Source organism: Canis lupus, chromosome 35, assembly GCF_048164855.1.
Source record: "Canis lupus baileyi chromosome 35, mCanLup2.hap1, whole genome shotgun sequence".
Classification (NCBI taxonomy): Eukaryota; Metazoa; Chordata; class Mammalia; order Carnivora; family Canidae; genus Canis; species Canis lupus.
Window position 1 is genome coordinate 7,732,627 of NC_132872.1, and position 22,140 is coordinate 7,754,766.

Below are 22,140 nucleotides of genomic sequence, written 5' to 3' on the forward strand. Positions count from 1 at the left end.
CAGTTTCGGACCCGCTGCGCACGCCAGCTGCGGTTTCCACAACGACCGAGAGCGGCCGCAGACCAGCCCGGCGCACCGGCCGCCACGACCCCGGCGCGGCTCCCCTCAGTTCCTGAGGCCGCCGCCGCCGCCGCCGCCGCCGCCGCCGCAGGCGGAGGGCCAATCACAGCGCAGCTAGGTCTTGCGATTGGACGGCCCTGAGCGCTGATTGGCTGCCGCTGCGGGCCTCGGCCTCCCTCCTTTTCCCTTTCGCCCCCACTCCGGCTCCAAAGCTTCGGGCCAATGAGAAGGCGCTTTGTAGACGTCCTCCCTTTTCTTTCTTCTTCTCCCCGCCTCGGCGAGGGAGGAGACGTCCTGACTGGCCAGACTGTCGTCGGAAGCCCCCGTCGCCTCGCCAATCCCCGAAGCAGGTACACTCCCAGCGGAGTTTTCGGCCAATTACGAAGGCGGCCGGGGCGCCCAGCCGCGCCGTTTCACCAGTGACTCCGGGTTTCGCCGTCCTTAACTCCTCCAGCCTTTCGGTGAGGGCCGGCGGCTGTGATTGGCCGCCGCTGCCATTGTCGGATTCCCCCGCTGGCCAGCCGCGGGACGAGCCCCGACCTTCTTCTCGCTCGGCGGTCTTCGGCACTTTCCGCTCTTTGGGCGTGGACTTCCGGCGACACTTTGTAATTGGTTCCTCGGGCCGATCGGCTTTTTCCGGGAGGAGCCGCAGGCAGCCGACGTCCGTGATTGGCTGTGCCTCCGGCCTCGGTTCCGTCGCCGAAGCGGGCGGGCGCGGACCTCGGCCGGCGATTCCCAGACGCCTGTTACGCGGGTGGCGGGGCGCTGGGCGGTGGAAGGCTGGGTGGGGGAGGAAGGAGGCGGAGGACGAGTAGGAGGGGGGAGGGGGAGTGGGGAAGAGCTAGGCGGCTGCGCAGACGGCGCTCCTCACACAGAGCAGCCCCCGACCCGGGCGAATGCAGGCTTGTGCTGCCGCCGCCGCCGCCGCCGCCGCCGCCGTCGCCCGGGCCGAGTGACAAAGGAAGGAAGGAAGGAAGCGAGGAGGAGCCGGCCCCACAGCCGCTGACAGGGCTCCGGGCTGGGGGCAAAGCGCGGACACTTCCTGAGCGGGCACCGAGCAGAGGCGAGGGGCGGGAGGGCGGCCGCGCTGGTGCCGCGGACGGGGGAGGGGGCCCCCGGGGACGGAAGCGGTTGCCGGGTTCCCATGTCCCCGGCGCATGGGGAGCAGTCGAGGATCCGCCGCCTGGGGTCTGAAGGGAGCTGCCTCCGCCGCCGCCGCCGCCATGGCCGCTGGATCCAGCCGCCGCCTGCAGCTGCTCCTGGCGCAATGAGACGAGGAGCCGCCGCCACCGCCCGCCTCTGACTGACTCGCGACTCCGCCGCCCTCCAGCTCGCCGGGCCCCCGCCGCCAGCCCGCCGGATCCCGCCGCCGCCGGAGCCGCAGCGTTTCCCGTCGCATCACCGAGCCACCCCCTCCCTCTCCCTCCCTCCTTCCCATCCCCCCTTCTTTTCAAGCGTGAGACTCGTGATCCTTCCGCCGCTTCCCTTCTTCATTGACTCGGAAAAAAAATCCCCGAGGAAAATATAATATTCAAAGTACTTCTTTTCAATCAAGTATTTGCCCCCGTTTCACGTGATATTTTTTTTAAGACCCCCCCCCCCCTTCTTCCTCCCTTCCAAGGAAACGGAGGGGAAAGAATTGTATTTTTTTTTCCCCCAGCCCCAAATCATCTATATGTTAAATATCCAAACTGGTCTGTCTTGAAGGAGAAATACATCACTCGTTTTTTTTTTTTTGTTTTTTTAATTATACAAAAGGAGCGAAAAGCCAAGAGGACGAAGTCTTTTTTTTTTTTTTTTTAATCTTCTCGTGGGAGAACTTAATGCTGCATTTATCGTTAACCTAACACCCCAACATAAAACAAAAGGAAGAAAAGGAGGAAGGAAGGAAAAGAGGGTGATTCGGGAAGAGAGTGATCATGTCAGGGCGGCCCAGAACCACCTCCTTTGCGGAGAGCTGCAAGCCAGTGCAGCAGCCTTCAGCTTTTGGCAGCATGAAAGTTAGCAGTGAGTATTGATTTTATTTTACGCCCCTTCTCCACCTCACCCTTAAAATAAGAAACCTTTAGTAACCAGGATCTTAAAACATTAGACCTCCTGATACTAATAATCAGAGGTATTGAAAAGGGCAAAAACCTGTCTTAAGTCCAGGGTTAGGCAGCTCCCTCTTTTTCTCCTCCCGCACCACCTCCCAACCCCCCCCCCCCCCCCGGTCTCATTAACCTTGAATTGAGAGAATATGCTTTTTATTTGCACGATTTGATTTGGAACTTGTTTCTTACACTTTTTGTGCGGTTAGTCGTCCGCCTTATCAAGTGTGCTTGACTGTTTCTATGTTAAAACGGCGATGAAAGTAAATAGTTGCTCATCCCTTCGGAAAAAAAAGGGGGGGGGGGAAGGACAAGACGATTCAAATTATTATGTACATTTGCCGAGTACGTGTCTTTTAGAAGGAGGGTTATTTCAGCTCAGGCCTCGGGGATTATCGTAGTTTCGTGTACTTGCTAGAAGGACTGTAAGTGTCACAGTCTCCTAACATTTGTTTGTTGCCTGTGTGACTACAAAGTATTTGTTCTTAATCCGGAGATGAACTTGCTCAGTAACTCGTATTCACGTTTGGAGGAGAGCCTCGAGTTCTCCCTTTAGAAAGGGGTCGGTGGGAGCTGATAGAGACCCAGTAGCAGTTGTATTGCTACAGGCATTGTTTTAATTGGATACACGATTTAATGTTATCTCTTAACCTCCTCGTTTTGACATTACCAATTTACCACTATATAATTTATGTTTAATCAAAAGGTAACTTGGAAGTAGGGCCAAGTTTTGATTGAGGTTTGTCTTGTCAGGTTGCCAAATACTAAGTTGAATGTTAATTGTCACTGACTCATCATTAAGTTCAGTTTTGGGGTGCCATTTGCATTCAGCACTTGTTCAATGATCTGGAGTTCAAGGGCCCCCTTCTAAGGACTATTTACCATAGTATTTAAAATACTCTTGCATTGGTTTCCTGCCGCAGTTAGAGAAAACTATGGATTTAGTTATAACAATCTGGATTTAGACCTTTCTGTCACAGGTTTTGCAGAAAGCTGTAGTCCGGGACATAATAAGGTATTTGAGCTTGTGTTCAGGGTTGTTGCTAGACTGTACTTTGTCCCAGATTTGTGCTAATAGTCTGTGTTCTTGAGGTGTTTGGTATACTAAGTATCTAGTGTTCCAAAGTATCTCTATTTGTAGATATGTTTATGTGGTATTTAGCGACAGCTTATTTAAACCGCACTTCCAGAATTTGACAAAAATATCTACATTGTTTCCTTATTCCTCTAGAAGGGGGCACAGTGAGGGCAAAGAAACTATTTTGCTGCCTAGGATAAGGAAAGAACTGAGATTTTTAAAAAAAATATGTAAATACTGTTATGTGAAATTGATTATATCCTTAAGCAATATAAACTTATCACTTTTAATTGAGCTCAGGATTTCAATTCATGTTGCCTTTTGGACATGCCTGAAACAGGGTGGTCTAAGGTAGTAGCTGAATAGCAGGTCATTTTTTAAAGTTACTTATTTTTGTGATTAGTACAGAATGCAGGATATGTGAAGAAAGGGGCTGATGATGCATTTTTCAGAGAAGAGTCAAGCTTTCTAAGCACTTCATGGGGTCATTTGAAAGGAATATTTTAAAATTCTGGGGTAATTTTCAGCTATGATGAGGCAAATCTTATAATAGCTACTTAAGAGCCTCTTGTGGTACTGGAGTGTTTGTATGTTTTTCATCTTGGTAATATAGTTTAAAAACCACTTGAAATCAATTTTAGGTAATTATTTTATTAGATCAATTTCAGAGAGCAAAACAGAATGGCTTATAATGTTAATTTTTGGACTTTTCATTTTGTTTCCAAGATTTCCTTTGAAAATGACTCCTTAATTCTTGGTAATGTGGATGTTGACTGAGGATGGAGTAACTCTTGTAAAGTGCATAGGTTAAAGGTGTTTAATTTTCTATTCTCATATGGGTCAACATTTAAAAATTGGAGTTCAATGCTAATTCTGTGTTTTTGACAATCTTAACTGTAAGGATTTTTTTTTTTTTGTAAGGACATTTTAGAAGAAAGAAGTATCCTTAAACATTTGTTACAGTGCTACTGTTTTATAAAGGACCCTTGTTCAAAACAGAGATATGTAGAGAAATTAATGGCCCCAATGGCTTATCATTTAGTCGTAGAAGCAGTATGGTACAAAATATGAAAACAATAGCATGATGACTGCAAGATTATAAATACAAATAGAATGCTTTGTTCAGAGGGATGAAGAATACAGGGGTGAGGCCTTCGGGTTGGAGAGGAAAGAAAGACTTGCTGCTGCGATGTGTTTTAAGACAGGTGTTAAAGGAGGCAATCACTTGAATTCATAGAGAAGCATAAAGGATTCTAGATGGAAGGAATGGACAGAGGCACGGAGATGGTGATTTTTCTATGGCAAGTAGATAATTTTTGTACTTACCAAGCAAATTGGTAAATTTGAATTAAAGGGGCCTAAATAGGAAAATAAGAGATAGGATATGGGAAATGTGTTAACCATAGCTGATGGAGAGCAGAGGGGGCCTCTAAGAGTTTGGATGCAGTTCAAGAGACATTGGGATTTATTGTATGTTGATGAACAAGATATTTGAAAGTGATTTAGCAGCTGTGTTAATGGATTACAGTAGACATTAGAACCCTTTTAGCGAGACAGTAGGGTGTGTTGCTAATCATGAAGAAATATAAAATAAAATGTGAAAATGGTATGAAAATAATGCATTTGAGAGATAGTGTGAATGAGGAACTGGCGGGACTTTGGATTGGATCGAAGGGAAATGTTTGGGAAGGAGTCAGGAGTTAAAAATAAATTCTGATGTTGTTGGTCTGGAAGACTTGACCGTTGAGTTATATTGTCAATTGTAATGGGAAAGTTGAGAAAGTGCTGAGATGAGAGGGTAAATGAGTTCACTTTTTAAAAATTTGATGTACAATAGGTTCCCTTGAAGTTCAGCAGGCAGTAGTATTTGGTTACTGGCAATGATATTTAACTTTACAGTCTATTAATTGCACAATTTCTAATTTCTCTTCATCTAAAAATGTTGGATTTATTTTTGGGAGCAGTAAACTAACGGTTTTTACTTAAATGCTTTCTATTAAAGTCTTAAAAAAGAAAGTAATTTTTTATGTAGATTCAAAAGCCTCACCCTTGATCCTAGTTATAACAACGGTTCCGTGGTTTTGAAAAACAATGGAAATTTTTTGGACTAAACTATGACATAAAAACTTTAGGTATTTTAAATAGCCTTTAGTTTAATCTTTGGTATGTTTAAGCCTATTTTTCATAAATAATGGTTATTAGGTAAACTTTGCACTGAAAGTAATGATAATAATACAAGTAAGAATAGTTTTTATTTGGTTTGTGAAGGCTCCAGCAGAAATTAAAAGTTGTTTTTTTTTTTTTTTTAAAGATTTTATTTATTCATGAGAGACACACAGAGAGAGGCAGAGACATAGGCAGAGGGAGAAACAGGCTCTCCGCAGGGATCACGCCCTGAGTGGAAGGCAGACGCTCAACTGCTGAGCCACCCAGCCATCCCAAAAGTTGATTTTATAAAAATATTTTTTGCCTCGTTAGTTGAATTAAGTAAGCATTCATCCCAAGTTTATATATCGACTTATTTATTTTAAAGATTTATTTATTTATTTTAGATAGAGGGAGAGCATGAGCAGGAGAGGGAAACTCAAACCGACTTCACACTGAGGGCAGAGCCTGAAGTGGGGCTGGATCTCAGGACCCCAAGATCATGACCTGAGCCTAAACCAAGAGTAAGGCGTTTAACTGACTGCACCCCCACTTGCGCCCCGCATTCATCCCGAGTTTAAATCATGTATTTAAATTGTATATCTGAAATATTTTTACTTACTAAGGTGAAACCAGTATTTCTTTTTGGTTCACATCCAGATGCAAGTGTTATTAAAAATATCTTAACAGCTATACAGTTCCTCCTGTAGAATTGTGTGATATTTTACTCAAAGAGGACTGTCTATGGTGATTGTGATTAAAATATTAGTAATAAATCCTTTTGGTATACTGTTGGCAAAAATTTAGCTGATTGGCTAGGTTTAATTTTTACATACAAGGTTTGGAAAAGAGGAAAAGAAATCAGTGAGAATCACTTATTTCCTCATATAAAACTTTTTACATCAATTTTTTTAATGAAGAGAACATAATTAATAGTAGTTGCATATTACTGTGCAGTATTTAGTTGTATTAAAACCAAAGACTACGTGGCAATTTAGTTACTCTGTTCCCAAGGTAGTTTAATCTCCTTGCACCTAAAAATTAGGTTATTAGAATTTAGCCAATTTCTAGATCATTCGCATTTATGTGGATGAGATCTTGTGTATGAAACTGAAAGCTTTACTTTCATTAAGTTTCCATTCCTTTTCCGACCAGACCTTTCCAGAGTTGTTAAAACACTAATACTTTCTCATAGGAATTGCATGCTCTCTTGTTGCATGTACCTGTAGAATGCTAATTGTGAAATGACTATAAGGCACAGGTACTAGGACAAAACTTCAAGGGAATCCAGAGATTCACAAATCAATTTATGGCTGATTGGGAATGGCATTGAGAAAATGAGGTGACATTCATTTCACTGGTGTAGGGAAAATCAGTTCTTGCACCCTGTCCGCCTGCCCCTTGTTTTAGACTTCATTTGGAAGTGTGAGTTACTGTTTTGGAGAAACAGCAAGGCTGGTGAAGCCAGAGCTTTCTAAGTGTCAGCAGCAGGTTCTGAGACTGGAGGATCTCAGTTTTTGTGTATGGTTTATGTATAGAGAATGCTGTGAAACAGGAACTTGCTGACCTATGCCACATTTCCATACTTTTTAATGAGACTAATGGGATTGTGGGATAGGGATAGAGATGGGCAGACTGTAAATCTGTGCTGTCTCTTGTGATGCTCCACCCTACAATGGAGAATGGAGGGACAGAGCACGTGGGTGTGACTGGAGTATATGCTGGTGCTAACAGGACCAACCTGATTTCCCAGATACTGTTATAAAAACATAATAACCATAAGTAAAGGAATTTGTTGGAACATTTAGCATCATTTTCTGGCATATTTTTGGGTGGGAGGTGTGGTGATTTCAAGGGTAGAAGTATTTTTGTGGTGTACGGGTTTTAGAGGAGAGATTGCAGTCTTTGCTTCTGTCTTGGATTGTACAAATCTTGGTAATGTGAATTGCCTTTGAAATTGGTTGAATGTGATGTAGAACTGTATATTCACATGAAGACCTCTGAATAGTACAAGGAAAAACTGACAGTAGAGTTAAAGGAGAACAATTTGTTTTCCCAAAGGTTTTTACCATTAAATTGATTTTAAAAAGGGCTTTTATGCTATTCTGTTTATTACTGAGTTTTCTGTTTTCAAAAATGAGTTAATACGCAGCACATGGACATTCAGAAAACTATTTCAGTGTATACTGTGTCTGTAATGTGCTTGGTCTGATATAAAATATGAAGATACAACTCTGTAGATTTGGATTCTTAATTTACAGCCCTCCTTCCCACTTTTCCTTATGTTTTAGGTAGAAAGAGCTACTTTGGAAGGATATGCATGTTAAAATTTTGTGAATAGTTGAATCTTATATTTTTGTGTTTGAATAGTTTTCTTTTTTCTTTTTTTTTTTTTTAAATTTTATTCATTTATTCACGAGAGAGAGAGAGAGAGAGAGAGAGAGAGAGGCAGAGACACAGGCAGAGGGAGAAGCAGGCTCCATGCAGGGAGCCCGATGTGGGACTCGATCCCAGGTCTCCAGGATCTCGCCCTGGGCTGAAGGCGGTGCTAAACCGTTGAGCCACCCAGGCTGCCCCCTGAATAGTTTTCTGAGAAGCATTTTGGTTTGATTAGATTGAGACAATGATGTATTTTCTTGTTTTTCAGTTCATTCTCTCAAATCAACTTTTCCTTTGTCTTCAGGGTACCATGGCCAACTGTTGCATAAAATATAAATCTCTTAATATGTTCCCTTTTCAACATATTTTGGAGTTGTTAATTTCTTGATTGTCCTTTGAAATCAATTTAATAATAAAAAGTAAGCACTTATGATGGAAGAGGAACTGTTTTCCTAGAAAATTGTATTTCAGATGGTGGTGAAATTTAAATGAATTTACAGGCCTGGGATTGAACAGACATGCCCTAAAGTCAGAGAGGTTGGTAGGCAGGCAAAAATAATAGTAACACTGGTATGAAGCACTAATGTTATCTTTTTCATTTTCCTTAATTATATCATGTGAAATCTTTGGCTTTTGAAGCTAAAAATAAATAGGCTACTTTAATAGAAAGTTGAAACAAATAATAATGTGATTGACATGTGATATGCCTATTGAATGTTTACTGTGTTCTAAATAAGCATTTTGCCAAATTTTTTATATACAATATTTCAGTGTAATCATAACTGTAATTCTACAAAGTAGCTAATGCTGTTATCCCCACTTGAAAAAAAAATTTATTCATGGGAGACAGAGAGGCAGAAACACAGGCAGAGGGAGAAGCAGGCTCTCCGCAGGGAACCCGAGCCCCCCCCCCCCCCCCCCCCCAGGATCATGCCCTGAGCCAAAGGCAGACGCCCAACCTCTGAGCCACCCAGGCGTCCTTTTTATCCCCACTTTAGAGATTAGGTAAATGAAATTTAGAAAGGTGAAGCAGTTTATCCAAGATTACATGGAAAAAAGTTGCTTTGCTAGAATTTAAACCCAGGCATTCTGATTCTAGAGCTCTTGCTCTTTATTGTATATGTTTTAGAGAATTGTAATGGTGTTACCTGTTACTTGGATTCCAGAGATAAGCTAAAGTGCCTTTTGCTTTTAGGATTGTTTTTCATTGATAATTAGTATATGTGTAAGACTTTCATGATTAGTACTGCTTTTGAAATTAGTTTCAGGCATGCCTGTTAGCAAATACAGTTCTTCAGTTTTTATAGTTTTATATATATATATATATTTTTTTTTCAAGATTTTATTTATTCATGAGAGACACACAGAGAGAGGCAGAGACACAGACAGAGGGAGAAGCAGGCTCCATGCAGGGAGCCCAATGTGGGATTCGATCCCAGGATCACGACCTGAGCCAAAGGCAGATGCCCAACCATTGAGCCACCCAGGTGCCCCAGTTTTTATAGTTATATTGAAAAAAGTCAATTCTCTTAAGATTTCAGGAAAATTTAAGAAAAACATGAGAGTGGAAATATTAGGAATTTTATGCTAGTCTAAAAGGAAAAATAAGTAACATTTTTTTAATGTTCAGAGAACTGCTTTTTATTGAAAAGTACTGATTGTTCATAAGTAAATCTGGTATATTTATATTTTCAGGTAATATTAGAATGTGATTCTTCAAATTAGCTATTAGGATTATTATTTCTATCTCTTCCTATAGGTTGTGAAGTGTTCTCTTTCTCCTTTTAGTATTTGATACCAAACTTCGTGAAAGTGTGTGTATATATATATATAATTTTGCGATTTTAAGTATATACAATTAGTTAAGTGTCTCGGACATTTGTTATAACTGTGAGTCTTCAGGGTTTCTGTTGTTGTTGTTGTTTAAAGAATAACAGCAGTGCATCAACGTGGAATTGGGTTGTTTGGAACATCACTTTTTTTTGGAATTGGTTGGTATTTGGCAATCAGGAAGTAAACCAAAAAGGCTCCTGAACATCTGAACTCCCCAGACAAATGGTGCAAATGCTTTGTTCATCGTTGGTTTTTTAGGTTGTTATTTACAGTTCTTTATTATTATTTAACACAGTTGTAATTCATTCAATTGCCTGTTTTTTAAAAACTGCAAATTAGAAGGGAATGAATGAGCACTGATACTAAGCATTACACCTCCTAGAAAGAATAGAAGGAAAAGCATGCATGTTGGGATTACTTAGTGTAGGCTTACAAGCTTCAGGGGCAATAACTCTGATAATTGTTCAAAATGTTGACCTACAGAAGGTTATCTCTCTTTTAAAAGGGCAGAAGGATACCTAGGGTTCTGCAGTAACTTCTCATTACATCAAACATTCTCTAATTTGTTGGTCACTGAAGTGATGAGAAAGATAACTGGGTCATCACTGTCTGGTTGACCAACTTTATTTGTATTTCAGTGATATGGATAAAGGTATTAAAGTTTTTAATATATTGGCCGAGATATTTTAATACTCAGCAACAGCGTTTTATCTTATTTAAGGTTGTTTATTTTTTTTCTTTTGTGGTATTATGGTGTTGCTGTTTGGATTTTAACCTGCTTTTATCTTCCATTTGTGGAATGCTTAGAAGGCACTGCATAGGCTTATTTAAGTTTTCTTATATATTATGATTAGGTGTTAGAGAATAACTACCAAACACACTTAAGACTGTTAATGAGAATTGAAAAGGTGATCTTTTCAATTGTTGATCTGAAGAAAAAGGACAATTGTGGCAATCCGATCATCTTTTGGAAGCTTAAGAAATTCTTAGGGGCTTACTTGGCTAATACAGCTAAAAAAATATTTGGTGTTTTAGATTTTTTTTTTTTTCCCAAGGAAGGCTAACCGATCTTAAAAATGTGACTCCTGGGGTGCTTGGGTGGCTTAGTTGGTTCAGCTTCTGCCTTCGGCTTAGGTCATGATCCCAGGGTCCTGGGCTCAAGCCCTACATTGGTTGGTGTTCTTACTCAACTGGGAGCCTGCTTCTCCCTCTCCCTCTCTGCCAGCTGTTCCCCGTTTCATGCTTGCTCTCTGTCAAATAAAAAAAAAAAAAATATGTTAACTCCTTTTAACTTCCCCTTATTCCATAAAGTCCATTAATTCTTTTTTTAAGCTGCTTTTATTTTTCTTCTTCTTCTTAATTTTTTTTTTTATAAAGGGTGTGTGTACTCAGGCAGGGTTAAGGGGTAGAGGGAGAGAGAATCTCAAGGAGGCTTTATGCTCAGCATGGAGTCCCCACTTGGGGCTCAGTCTCAGGACCCTGAGATCATGACCTGAGCTGAAATCAAGAGTTGGAGGCTCAACCAGCTGAACCACCCAGGCACCCTAGTTAATTCTTTTGAATTGATTAATCCTTTTTCACGACGTGTGTTGAAGTTACTGAGCTGAGTCAAATTGCTATTTTTAGATTTTTAAGTCTGTAGAGGCAGCATCTGAAGAATTTGAGGTGCTGGAGTTAATGCCTGGCATCAGACTGCCAGTATTGTAGGTGTGTTTGCTGCTTGATTGGAATTTCAGTTTTTACGCTGTGTTTATTAAAACTCTGAAGGGAATGGGGAAGGTTTGAGTTGGTAGGGCTTCAAAGATTTTATTTGTTTATTCATGAGAGACACACAGAGAGAGGCAGAGACCTAGGCAGAGGGAGAAGGAGAAGCAGGCTCCATGCAGGGAGCCTGATATGGGACTTGATCCCAGGACCCTGGGATCACAATCCGAGCCCAAGGCAGATGCCCAACCACTGAGCCACCCAGGCGTCCCGGTAGGGTTTCAATAATAGTACATAATTGTATATATATCATATTTATATAATTACAGCAATAACCACAATATTACTAATTGGCTGCTTTATGATAGACAATTACATGCTAGTCTTATTTACATATTTTGCTTTAAAAAATGGAATTTCTTCATGTGATACAAAATTTTCAAGGTTTTCAGTGATGCCTTTGTTTTACTCCTGCTTTTTAATTACCAGTTCCCTTTCCTGGAGACAGCATCCCCATGTCTTAAGTATCCTTCTGTAGATATCCTGATTCTTTACATGTTATTTCTATTATGGAAATATTTTGTGTATTCATGCCTAAATGATCACAGTTTTAGCATAAGAGTGTTAAAATTTAAATCAGTAATCCTAGAAAGTTGTGATTATTTTCCATCGTAGTAGGTTACTAAACCCTTATTTTTCTGAATGTGAATTAGATGGGTAGTAAGTGCAAATATAAGAGTGCTTCTTTTGGCAATAAGAATTAAAATGCTGATAGTCATAACCAGTGAACACTTAGCACATTTAATGTATTTCCTACTCTAAATTTGAGAAATTATCTATAGCATCACAAAAGTATTATCATTCTTGCTGAAAGTAGTTGTTTATTTGTCATGGTAAAGGAAAACACAGAGGAAAATTCATTTTTTCCTTTAACTTTCTATTTTTCTAATATCTTACATGAGAAAAACCTGTTCTCTTGAGAGATCAGAGGCGCAGAGTGCGTCAATGTCAATGAAGCCTGTGCCTTTTACCTCTTTAAGAGCGCACGGTTTCATTCTGCTTCTAAACCAAGCATTCCTTAGTCTTTTAAAAAGTGAATCTTTTGTTTTATTTATTTATTTTTTAAAGGTTTTATTTATTTATCTGACTTGACAGAGAGAGAGAGAGAAAGCACAAGCAGGGGGAGCCGCAGACAGAGGGAGAGGGAGAAGCTGACTCCTTGTGGAATAGGGAACCTGATGCAGGGCTTGATCTCAGAACCCTGAGATTGTGACCTGAGCTAAAGACAGTTGCCCAACCAACTGAGCCACTCAGGCACCCCAAGAATTTTATATTTTTATAAAATAGCACATTCATACATTTTTAAAGAAATCAAGTAGTGCAAAAGTTTTTATGGAAGCTACTCTTTTTTTCTGTTTCTCATAAGCAAAATTAACTAACAGCTGTTTTTCTCTGTTAGTCTTTTTCATATTTTTTTTTTAGATTTTTTTTTTAAAGATTTTATTTATTTATTCATGAGAGACACACAGAGAGAGAGGCAGAGACACAGGCAGAGGGAGAAGCAGGGAGCCTGACATGGGACTTGATCCCGGGACTCTAGGATCACGCCCTGGACTGAAGGCGGCGCTAAACCCGTGAGCCGCCTGGGCTACCTCTAGTCTTTGTCATATTTTTAATTAGTATACTTTTTACCTATTTGTTAAAATTACTTTTTGATCTTATTTATTTTCTCATGATGATAGATATTATTCTCATCATTATTGCCCTTTTGCTAACATGCTAATATAATTATACTATTTTTAGTATTTGAATAACAATTCAAATAATTAATACTCAATATCTAGACACTAAGCAGTATTCTTAGCAGAAGCAGGTAGTGTACAATGATCCATAACCTTTTAAAAACAGCTTTATTGAGATCTTATTCACATACAATAACATTTATTCATTTAAAGTGTATAGTGGTTTTTAGTATGTCTACAGAGTTGTGCAACTATCAACTAATATTAGCACATTTTTGTTAAGAAGAAGCCTTTTATCCAATGGTATTCCCCACATTCTCCTTCCTCCCAGCTCTAGGTAACTACTAAACTACTTTCTGTTTCTATGGATTTACCTATTCTCAATATTTCATATGAATGGAATCATACAATCTGTGGCTTTTGGTACTGGCTTATTTCATGTAATGTCTTCTATGTCCATCTCTGTTGTAGCATTTATCATTACTTCATTCCTTTTTATTTTTGAATAATATTCAATTGTATGGAAATGCCATCATTTTTTTATCCATTCTTCAGTTGATGGACATTTGGATAGTTATCTACTTTTTGGCAAGTATGAATAATAATGCTATGAACATTTGTGAATAAGTTTTTACATGACCATATATTTTCTTATCTTTTGGGTATATACTTAGGAGTGGAATTGCTAGGTTGTATGGTAGTTATTTAATATTATAAGGAACTATCAAACTGTTTCCAAAGTGACAATTTCCTTTGCTTTGAATATTTTTTAAGTTTATTTCCATTTTCTTTTTTCTTGTACTGTTTGCAATTGTCATAATCTTGGTTTTTTTACCCCTCAAATTTTATCAGAGATTCTCTAGATTCTACTCCCCTGTCTGTCCTTTTCTGGAGTCCTCATCTTATTGCTGAGATCTGGCTTGGTAGTTCCCTTGGCCCCACTGTACAGCTGTCACTTTGACTTCATTGCTCTTCATGGTCCAGTCTCTTATTTCCCTGGATCCCATCTGTGTATCACTGAGCACTTATCTTTTTTTTTTTTTTTACTGAGCACTTATCTTAACATAATCTCATGACAGCAGCCAGCAGTACCCCAGAAATTAACTGCTTGGTAAATGCATCTTGAAAAGTTTTTTGTTTGTTTTTTGCACATTTGCTCCAAAAGAGTAATTAAGCTGACACACTTTTCTTGGCATGTTTCTCATCTTTTCAGTGTCTAGACACGGAGGCATCGATGTTTGGGAGGTTACTTTATATCATGTAATCAAGTGATTACCATGCCAACATGAAGTGACAGGCTAAACCAAGTCACAGAAATCTGAACAATATTAATATTAAACAGTTGTTTAAACCAGAGCTATTCAATATTAACTGTAAATTGTACAGCTTATCAGCATTAATTAAGGTGTAAAATATTGTTTAAAAGTGCTGTGTCCCAATTAAATCTTTTTCTCACATATACCTGAGAAAGCCTGTGTGCTTTCTAAAGTTTAGGAAAGAGATGAGCAGAGCTGCTGTGGACCATGGAAATGAGGGTTGGGAAAGAAGTTAATTAGAAAAATGTTTATGCTGGGGATCCCTGGGTGGCTCAGCGGTTTAGCGCCTGCCTTTGGCCCAGAGTGCAATCCTGGAGTCCCGGATTAAGTCCCGCGTTGGGCTCCCGGCGTGGAGCCTGTTGCTCCCTCTGCCTGTGTCTCTGCTTCTCTTTCTCTCTCTCTCTCTCTCTCTCTCTGTCTATCATGAATAAATTTTAAAAAAAATCTTTAAAAAAATGTTTATGCTAAAAAAAAATGTTTATGCTTATGAAAATGTTATTGAGTTTCTGTGGATGCTATATTGATGGTAGCCCAGAACTTAGAACTAGCGTAATTCAGATTCAGTTACCCTTTGAGTATTTACTGTGTGCCAAGCACTATCCTTTCATTTAACTTTCATAATGCTTTGAGACAATATTATATCCATTTAATGGATGAAGAAGCTAAGTTAAAAATATTTTAATTAATTTATTCAGGATCTCATAGGTAGTAGAGAATAGGTCCAGCATGTTGAACTCAGGACACCAGACTTCATATAAAAGAAAAAAAGCTTTGAGTACTTACTGAGTCATTGTACTGTACTAAGCAGTTTACTTGTATCTCTTTCAGTCTTTACCACAACCTGGTAAGGCAAATGTAGTTTATAAATGAGTAAACTTCAGGCTGCGAGGGCCTTACGTAGCAAATTTTGTCACTATACTTTCAGTTTGTTCTCAACTCCCACTGTGTGGCCTTTATAATTTGGAAAGAGAATAGGAAAACAGTGTGAAATTGATTGAATTAAGTTTCTATGGGTAGAGCTTAGAAACTTCCACTTTGTATAATGTTTCTTACCAAGAGGAACATAAATGTTAAAGTACAAGTAAAATTAAAATTTTATTTTATTTTAATATTTAAAAAAATTTATTATTTGACAGTGATCACGAGCAGGGGGAAAGGCAGAGGGAGAGGGAGAAGCAGGCTCCTCTGTAAGAAGGGAGCAAGTCCAATATGGGGCTGAATCCCAGGACCCTGAGATCATGACCTGAACCCAAGGCAGACACTTAACTGAGCCACCCAGGCTGCCCTAAAGTTAAAAATTTTAAGTACTTTTTGTAATAAAATTTTAAGAGCAGATACTTTGCTTTCAAAATTAATATAGGCTATCTACAAAGCTGTGTCTATAAAAAATGGGTAAAAAATATAGTTGAAATCCATACTGCAAAGTCAGTGTTGAGCCAGATCTCATTATCTTTGAGGAAGTTGAGTCTTATAGTGGTTAAGTAATTTTTGCCGAAGTTTTAGAACCAGCAGATGGCAGAGCCTGTATTCCAATTCAGGTAATTTAGGCTTGAACTCTTATTCTTAACTGCTTTACTGGCCTAATAGCATGTGAATGATTGTGCAGAAATGGAGCCTTGCTACCTCATAACTTGAAGACCCAAATCTTGAATGCAGGTAACATATCATAGTTTGACTCAAGGCAAATGTGTTAGACTTCATCTGCTTCCATCCTTATTATTTCCTGTGGTCACTTGTCTCACTGTTTGTTGTTGTTGTTTAATATTATTCTTAAAAATGAAGATACTCTTTATCAAGTTGGCACTTAATTTTGAATGTTGAAAAATAAATTTAAAATAGTTAATCTTAAGTATAGAGACCACATTTTATCACATCCATTGATAAGCATGTTTTTCTTTTTAAGAATTTCTGTAGGTTTTGAGTGTAGTTAAATATTAATTTAAAAGGTTGATTTAAGATTCCCATGACTTGGAGAAAATTTTCTGTGCTTCTGAGCAACTTTTCTTAGTTGATGAGTGTTTTAGATGTCAGATTATAATGAAATGCTGTGATGATACATACAGAATCCAGATAGAGTATGATTGGTTCCCACCTTCTGCCCTGCCTTATTACCTGCCACTGAGGCCAGGTATACATTTTGTTTGTAATAATTGGCTTATTTCATACAGTTTTGGTAAATGAAAACTGATACATGAACTTTTTCTTACCTGTCACCCCTATTCTGTAACTGGAAAACTATTGGAAAAAATACCGTTTTCTGTTAACTTTACACTACTAAGTCCTTTTTTCATGCTGTTAGATTTTTTGGACCATACTTATTAAAGAATATCTGAGTTTTAATGTACAGTGTTTAATACACCCAGTATTCATATATCTGGAAGGCACTACTTCGCCAGCCCAACTAAATAATGAAGACAGGAACTAAATAATGGATAGAAATGAACACTAAAGAGCCAAAAGAGCTATCATAAAATCTGAAGCAAAGTGGTTTGTTTTGTTTTTATTTTTCAGCCTGTATGAAATTCCTTTGGTTAGTGTTTCCTACACTAGTTACTCTAGTCAATGTTATGCTATAATAAATAGTCTGTGGCCAAAGAAATTTAGAAAATGAATCTTATAGGATCCCTGTATTCCTTGGATCACACTTTGGAAGCTCTGCCTTTGGTATTTGGACCTTGCTTTTATTTTAGAAGAGAAGGGAGCCAGCATTTAAAGTGCATTATTCCACAGGGCCTACGTGGTGTCTCCACTTTACAGACAAGGAACCCAAGGCACTTCTGGAGAGTAAAGGACGCAAAGCAAGAACTGGAAGGGCAGGGCAGGGCAGAACTGGAAATGTGTCCCTAATATCTCTGATTCCTAAATCTTTGCTCTTTTGATCTTACTATGCTGCTATGTGATTGTAATGAACTTCTGAATTTTACTTAGAAACAGCAATTTATCAGTAGTACTAAGAGTATAAACTGCTCTATTTAGAGAAGAAGGAAAGGAGAATAAATTGACCAGTGGATGTATGTCCTGTATCCTTTGTTTTGCGTAGATGAACTCCATGTTTGGGACGGGAAGGTTTTAGAAAATACTCTGTAAATTAAAGTGCTGTTTGAGATTTGATATTATCTTTAGGTATTTATAGTTTTATATCTATATTTGACGTCCTAAGGCCAGAACCCTGTCTTTGATCAGGTATAGTGATCTAAGCTACCTACCTTTCTTGGTGATTGTAAAGCTTAAAAGAGGTGATTATGCATTTAAGGTGCTTAGCACAGTGTCTGGCACATAGTTATCTTAGCTGCTATTATTAATAGTAATAAAAATAATAAAAGCCTAGATGTAGGTTGCTATCTCTGTGTATCTATTGTTTACTTTTTTCTTTTAAAATATTTTATTTATTCATGAGAGAGAGAGAGGCAGAGACACAGGCAGAGGGAGAAGCAGGCTCTGTGCAGGGAGCTCGATGTGGGACTCGATCGTAGGATCCCAGGATCACGCCCTGAGCCGAAGGCAGACACTTAACCAGGCATCCCATTTACTTTTTTTTAATAGGCATGTGTAGGGCGGTCATAAGAAAAGTCTCCAAATCTTTTATTTTTTTTTTTACAATTTGAGGAAAAACCATCACTGGATGCCTTTTAAGGTAGTGGAAATTCCATCTTAAATGTGGTAATAGGACATTAAGAAAGTTATAGTTCCCATTAGAGATCGGCACTTTTTCAGTGAATACTATTTATAATAAGTAGATGTTGGCCTGGTGCCTATAAAGGTTTTTTTTTTTCTTTTCTTTTCTTTTTTTTTTTTTGTTTTTGATGTTAGATATATATTTTAAGTAGATCTGGTGAATATGTTGTCAGTCTTTGTAGACTGCATATTTTTCTTCTGAAAACGATTTTTGTCCAGTCTGTATTCAGTGGCAGTTGGGTTTGCATTGACCATTAGATTATTAAATGTTTAACTGTGATGGGCACACCGGAATATTATGGATTGTGAAGATCTTTCTTCCCCCCAAATCAGGTGTTAACAGTCTTTTTTGGTAGAGTTAAATTTAAATGACCCAAGTGCTCCCTGAAAATTTGGATAACTATTTAGAACCATTCAAAACCACTGAGGCTATTAACTGTGAATTGAGTTATGCAGAATACTGTGTTCTTTTCCCTTCAGTTTTGATTACTTCTCTATTTTGAGGAGATTGGGGAAAGAAACTCCACCCCCCAAAAAAGTTTCTTCTCCCTTCCTCACTTTTTATTTACTCCTTTCAAACAGCCAAGGTCTTTGGGGGCTCTAAGAATATCAGACTGCTTTCACAGCTTGAGGCAGAGTGCTTTTCACGGGAAACCTTTTCTTACAAAGTAAAATAGTCTTTGTCCTTGCCAGGCATTTTTAAAGGAGCAGCCTGAAGCACCTCACAGCATTTTCACTAACTAGAATGAGTCACAGGTTCCTACTTTCTCCTTTTTCTTTTCTCTTGCCTTTCCACTTAGCTCTATGGGTACTGAGCCAGGTGCTTCTAGTAGAATGGGGTAATTTTCATTAAACTTGTTTTTTAGGGGAGCTGGTGTTCCCAAACAGGTGTTGAGTATTTTTTCTATTTGGGGTGTTTCTTCATAAATTACTCTTAAATGAAGAAGCTTTCAATTATATAAAAGTAGATAGAATTATGTAATGAACCACCATGTACCCATTTTTAGTGTCTGTATTGTCTGTATGTGGTCAGTCTTACCCATACCCTCACCATTACCCAATGTATTTATAAGACAAATTTCAAATATCATATAATTATATTTTTTGGAAATATCTCTCCAAGGATACTTAAACATAGCTATAGCACCATGATTCTACCTTTCAAATATTTAAAAATTTCCTTAATCAGATTTCTAGTCATTGTTCACATTTCCTGATTGTATCTTTTTCCTCTTAAAATTGTTTGAATTAGGATCCAAAACATGGTCCATATGTTGCATTTGGTTGCTATTTTTAAATTTCTTTACGGTTGATGTTAATTTTTCTCTCACCTTTTTCTTGCCATTATTTATTGAAGAAATCAGATCATCTGTACTTTGGAATTTCCCACATTCTAGATTTTGCTGATTGTATTCCTGTGGTCATTTAGCAATTTACACATTACCACATTTTGCTGATTGTATCCCTGTGGTCATTTAATGGAAGGGATGTTCCTCTAATCCCTCCTGTATTTCCTGCAAACTGTTAGATTTTTAGTCAGATTACTTTCGTAGATGGTGCTAAGTATCTGCACCACATAATATCAGATTCTCTCTCTCATTCTGTGATGTTACAGTTGATCTCAGCAGGGTCTATTCTTGTCAGCCTGGTTCACCATCCACTGTAAGGTTCCCCATGAGCCTTTCATCTAATGGTTCATCAGTTATTGATGATCATTTTGTAGATCATACGGGTTGGCAAACTACAGGCCAAATCTGATTTGCTGCTTATTTTGTAAATAAAATTTTTTTGGAATATGGCCACAATTAGTTCTGTTAAATGTTGTCTATAGCTGCTTTTGTGGTACAGAGGCAAAATTGGTAGTTAATACAGAGGCTTGTAAAGCCTGAAATATATACTGTCTGGTCACTTATAAAGGATTACTGATTCATATTTAGATCATTATGTATATTCTGTCATTATATGTTGGAGTTCTATTAAAAAAAACCTTTTTTTTTAAAACCTCAATTATATGAGTATTCTGAGGAACAGTGGAGTGTTTTCCTATTATTTGATAGAGGTGACCAGTGAGATTGTTTCATTTTTTTTGTATCTATATGAGCCCTGGTTTTGAATATGTTTGATGTTTTAATCCATTGTAGCATTCTTTTTAATTTACAAGTTGTTGCTTTTTTAGCCAGTGAGAGCCCTTTCATGTTGGCTCCTGTATCCGTAGATAGAACCTCAGTAATCTTTGATAATTCCATTTTCTACTTTAACAAAATATTTCAGGCTTGTCTCATGTATCACCTGCCTTAGGTCCACAACGAGTTACTTCTCTAAGAGGTTCTGATTCCTATTTGTGATAGTATTTAAAGACTATAGTCTGAATCTTTGTTGCTATGCATTGGTTATTGTTTCTAGGCCCTTTTAGTGGACAGAGTGGGGTCTGTATGGATATGTGTGTGTGTGGGGGGGATTTTTCTTATTGTGACAAAATATGCATAACATAAAATTGACCATTTGAACATTGATTGATTGATTGATTGATTGGCTGGCTGGCTGGCTAGCTCCATGCGGAGACCAACGTGGGGCTTGGACTTACGACCCTGAAATGAAGACCTGAGTTGAGATCAAGAGTTGGATGCTTAGCTGGCTGAGCCACCCAGGCTCTCCTCTTTGAATCATTTTAAAGTGTACAATTCAGTGGTATTAAGTACATTCCCACTGTTGTGTGTCCACACGACTTTCTTGTTCTAGACGGTTTGTAAAAATAGTCATACAATATGTGACCTTTTTTGTCTGACTTCTTTCACTTTAGCATAATGTTTTCAAGGTTCATCCATGTTGCAGTATGTATCAGTACTTTTTATGGCTGAATAATATTCTGTTGTATGGAAAACTACATTTTGTTTATCTGTTTAGTTGATTGATATTCAAGGTTTGGCTATTGTGAATAGTGTTGCTGTGAACATTTGTAAGTTTTTGTTTGAATGCTTATCAGTGTTTGCCTAGGAGTGGAATTGCTGGGTCATACAGTAATTCTATGTTTAGTTTACTAAGGAACTGTCAATCAGTTTTCCACAGTGGTTGTACCATTTTGTACCCACCAGCAGTGTATGAGGGTTTCAGTTTTTCCCAAGACCTCTCCAACACTTCTTTTCCATTGTTTGATAATGGCTATTCTGGTTGGTGTGAAATGGTACCTCATTGTATTTTTTTTTTTAATTTTTTTTTAATTTTTATTTATTTATGATAGTCACACAGAGAGAGAGAGATTGGCAGAGACATAGGCAGAGGGAGAAGCAGGCTCCATGCACCAGGAGCCCGACGTGGGATTCGATCCCGGGTCTCCAGGATCGCGCCCTGGGCCGAAGGCAGGCGCCAAACCGCTGCGCCACCCAGGGATCCCTACCTCATTGTATTTTGATTTGCATTCTTTTAGTGACTAATGATGTTGAGCATCTTTTCTTGGGCTTGTTGGCCTTTGTATATCTTTTTTGGAGGAACATTTCTATATACCACAATTTTTTAAAACAGATTTTATTTATTTTTTCATGAGAGAGGCAGAGACATAGGCAGAGGGAGAAGCAGGCTCCTAGTGTGGACCTGATGTGGGACTCAATCCTGGGACCCCAGGATGATGCCCCTGGCCAAAGGCAGACAGATGATCAACCACTGAGCCATCCAGGTGCCCCACACATGGTTTTTAAACAAAATTGGGATCATACCATGAATATTCTGCAACTTCATTTTTTAGTATATTATCAATTGAGCTTTAAATTTGGATAACAAAAAGGGATTCTTTTTTTTTTAATTTTTTTTTTCAAAAAGATTCTTGAGTATAGGTAAGACTTAAATAATAGTCTTGAAACTTTTTTTCTTCTATTTTATTAACACTAGGTAGCATATTTTGTGTTTAACTTCCTAAATTTTCTGTATTGTAATTACTGCTCTAAAGTCTAGAAAGTAAACAAACAAACAAACAAAAAAAGCTCAAAGTGTAGTATATGTGTTAGCTTTTATTGTTGGAATTTGTTGTGGCTTAATACTAAAAATGAATCTAGGGGAGCCTGGGTGGCTCAGGAGGTTGGGTCTCCATCTCTTAATTTCGGCTCAGGTCATGATCTCAGGGTCCT

At 38.7% G+C, this 22,140-nt stretch overlaps 1 protein-coding gene across 5 annotated transcripts in view; it reads left to right on the top strand.

Moving 5' to 3' along the window:
• The first annotated feature begins 339 nt into the window (after positions 1-339).
• The window catches only part of GSK3B (glycogen synthase kinase 3 beta), a 203,109-nt gene continuing 181,308 nt past the window's right edge, over positions 340-22,140 (top strand). For 2 of the 5 annotated variants that reach the window (XM_072811555.1, XM_072811554.1), the window contains exon 1: positions 9,158-9,239. In XM_072811555.1, the coding sequence (XP_072667656.1) occupies positions 9,173-9,239 (67 nt within the window). In that variant the 5' untranslated portion in view covers positions 9,158-9,172. Of the gene's footprint in view, positions 2,068-9,157; positions 9,240-22,140 lie in introns of those variants that run through there. The other 3 variants (XM_072811557.1, XM_072811558.1, XM_072811556.1) reach the window with 3 other exon arrangements.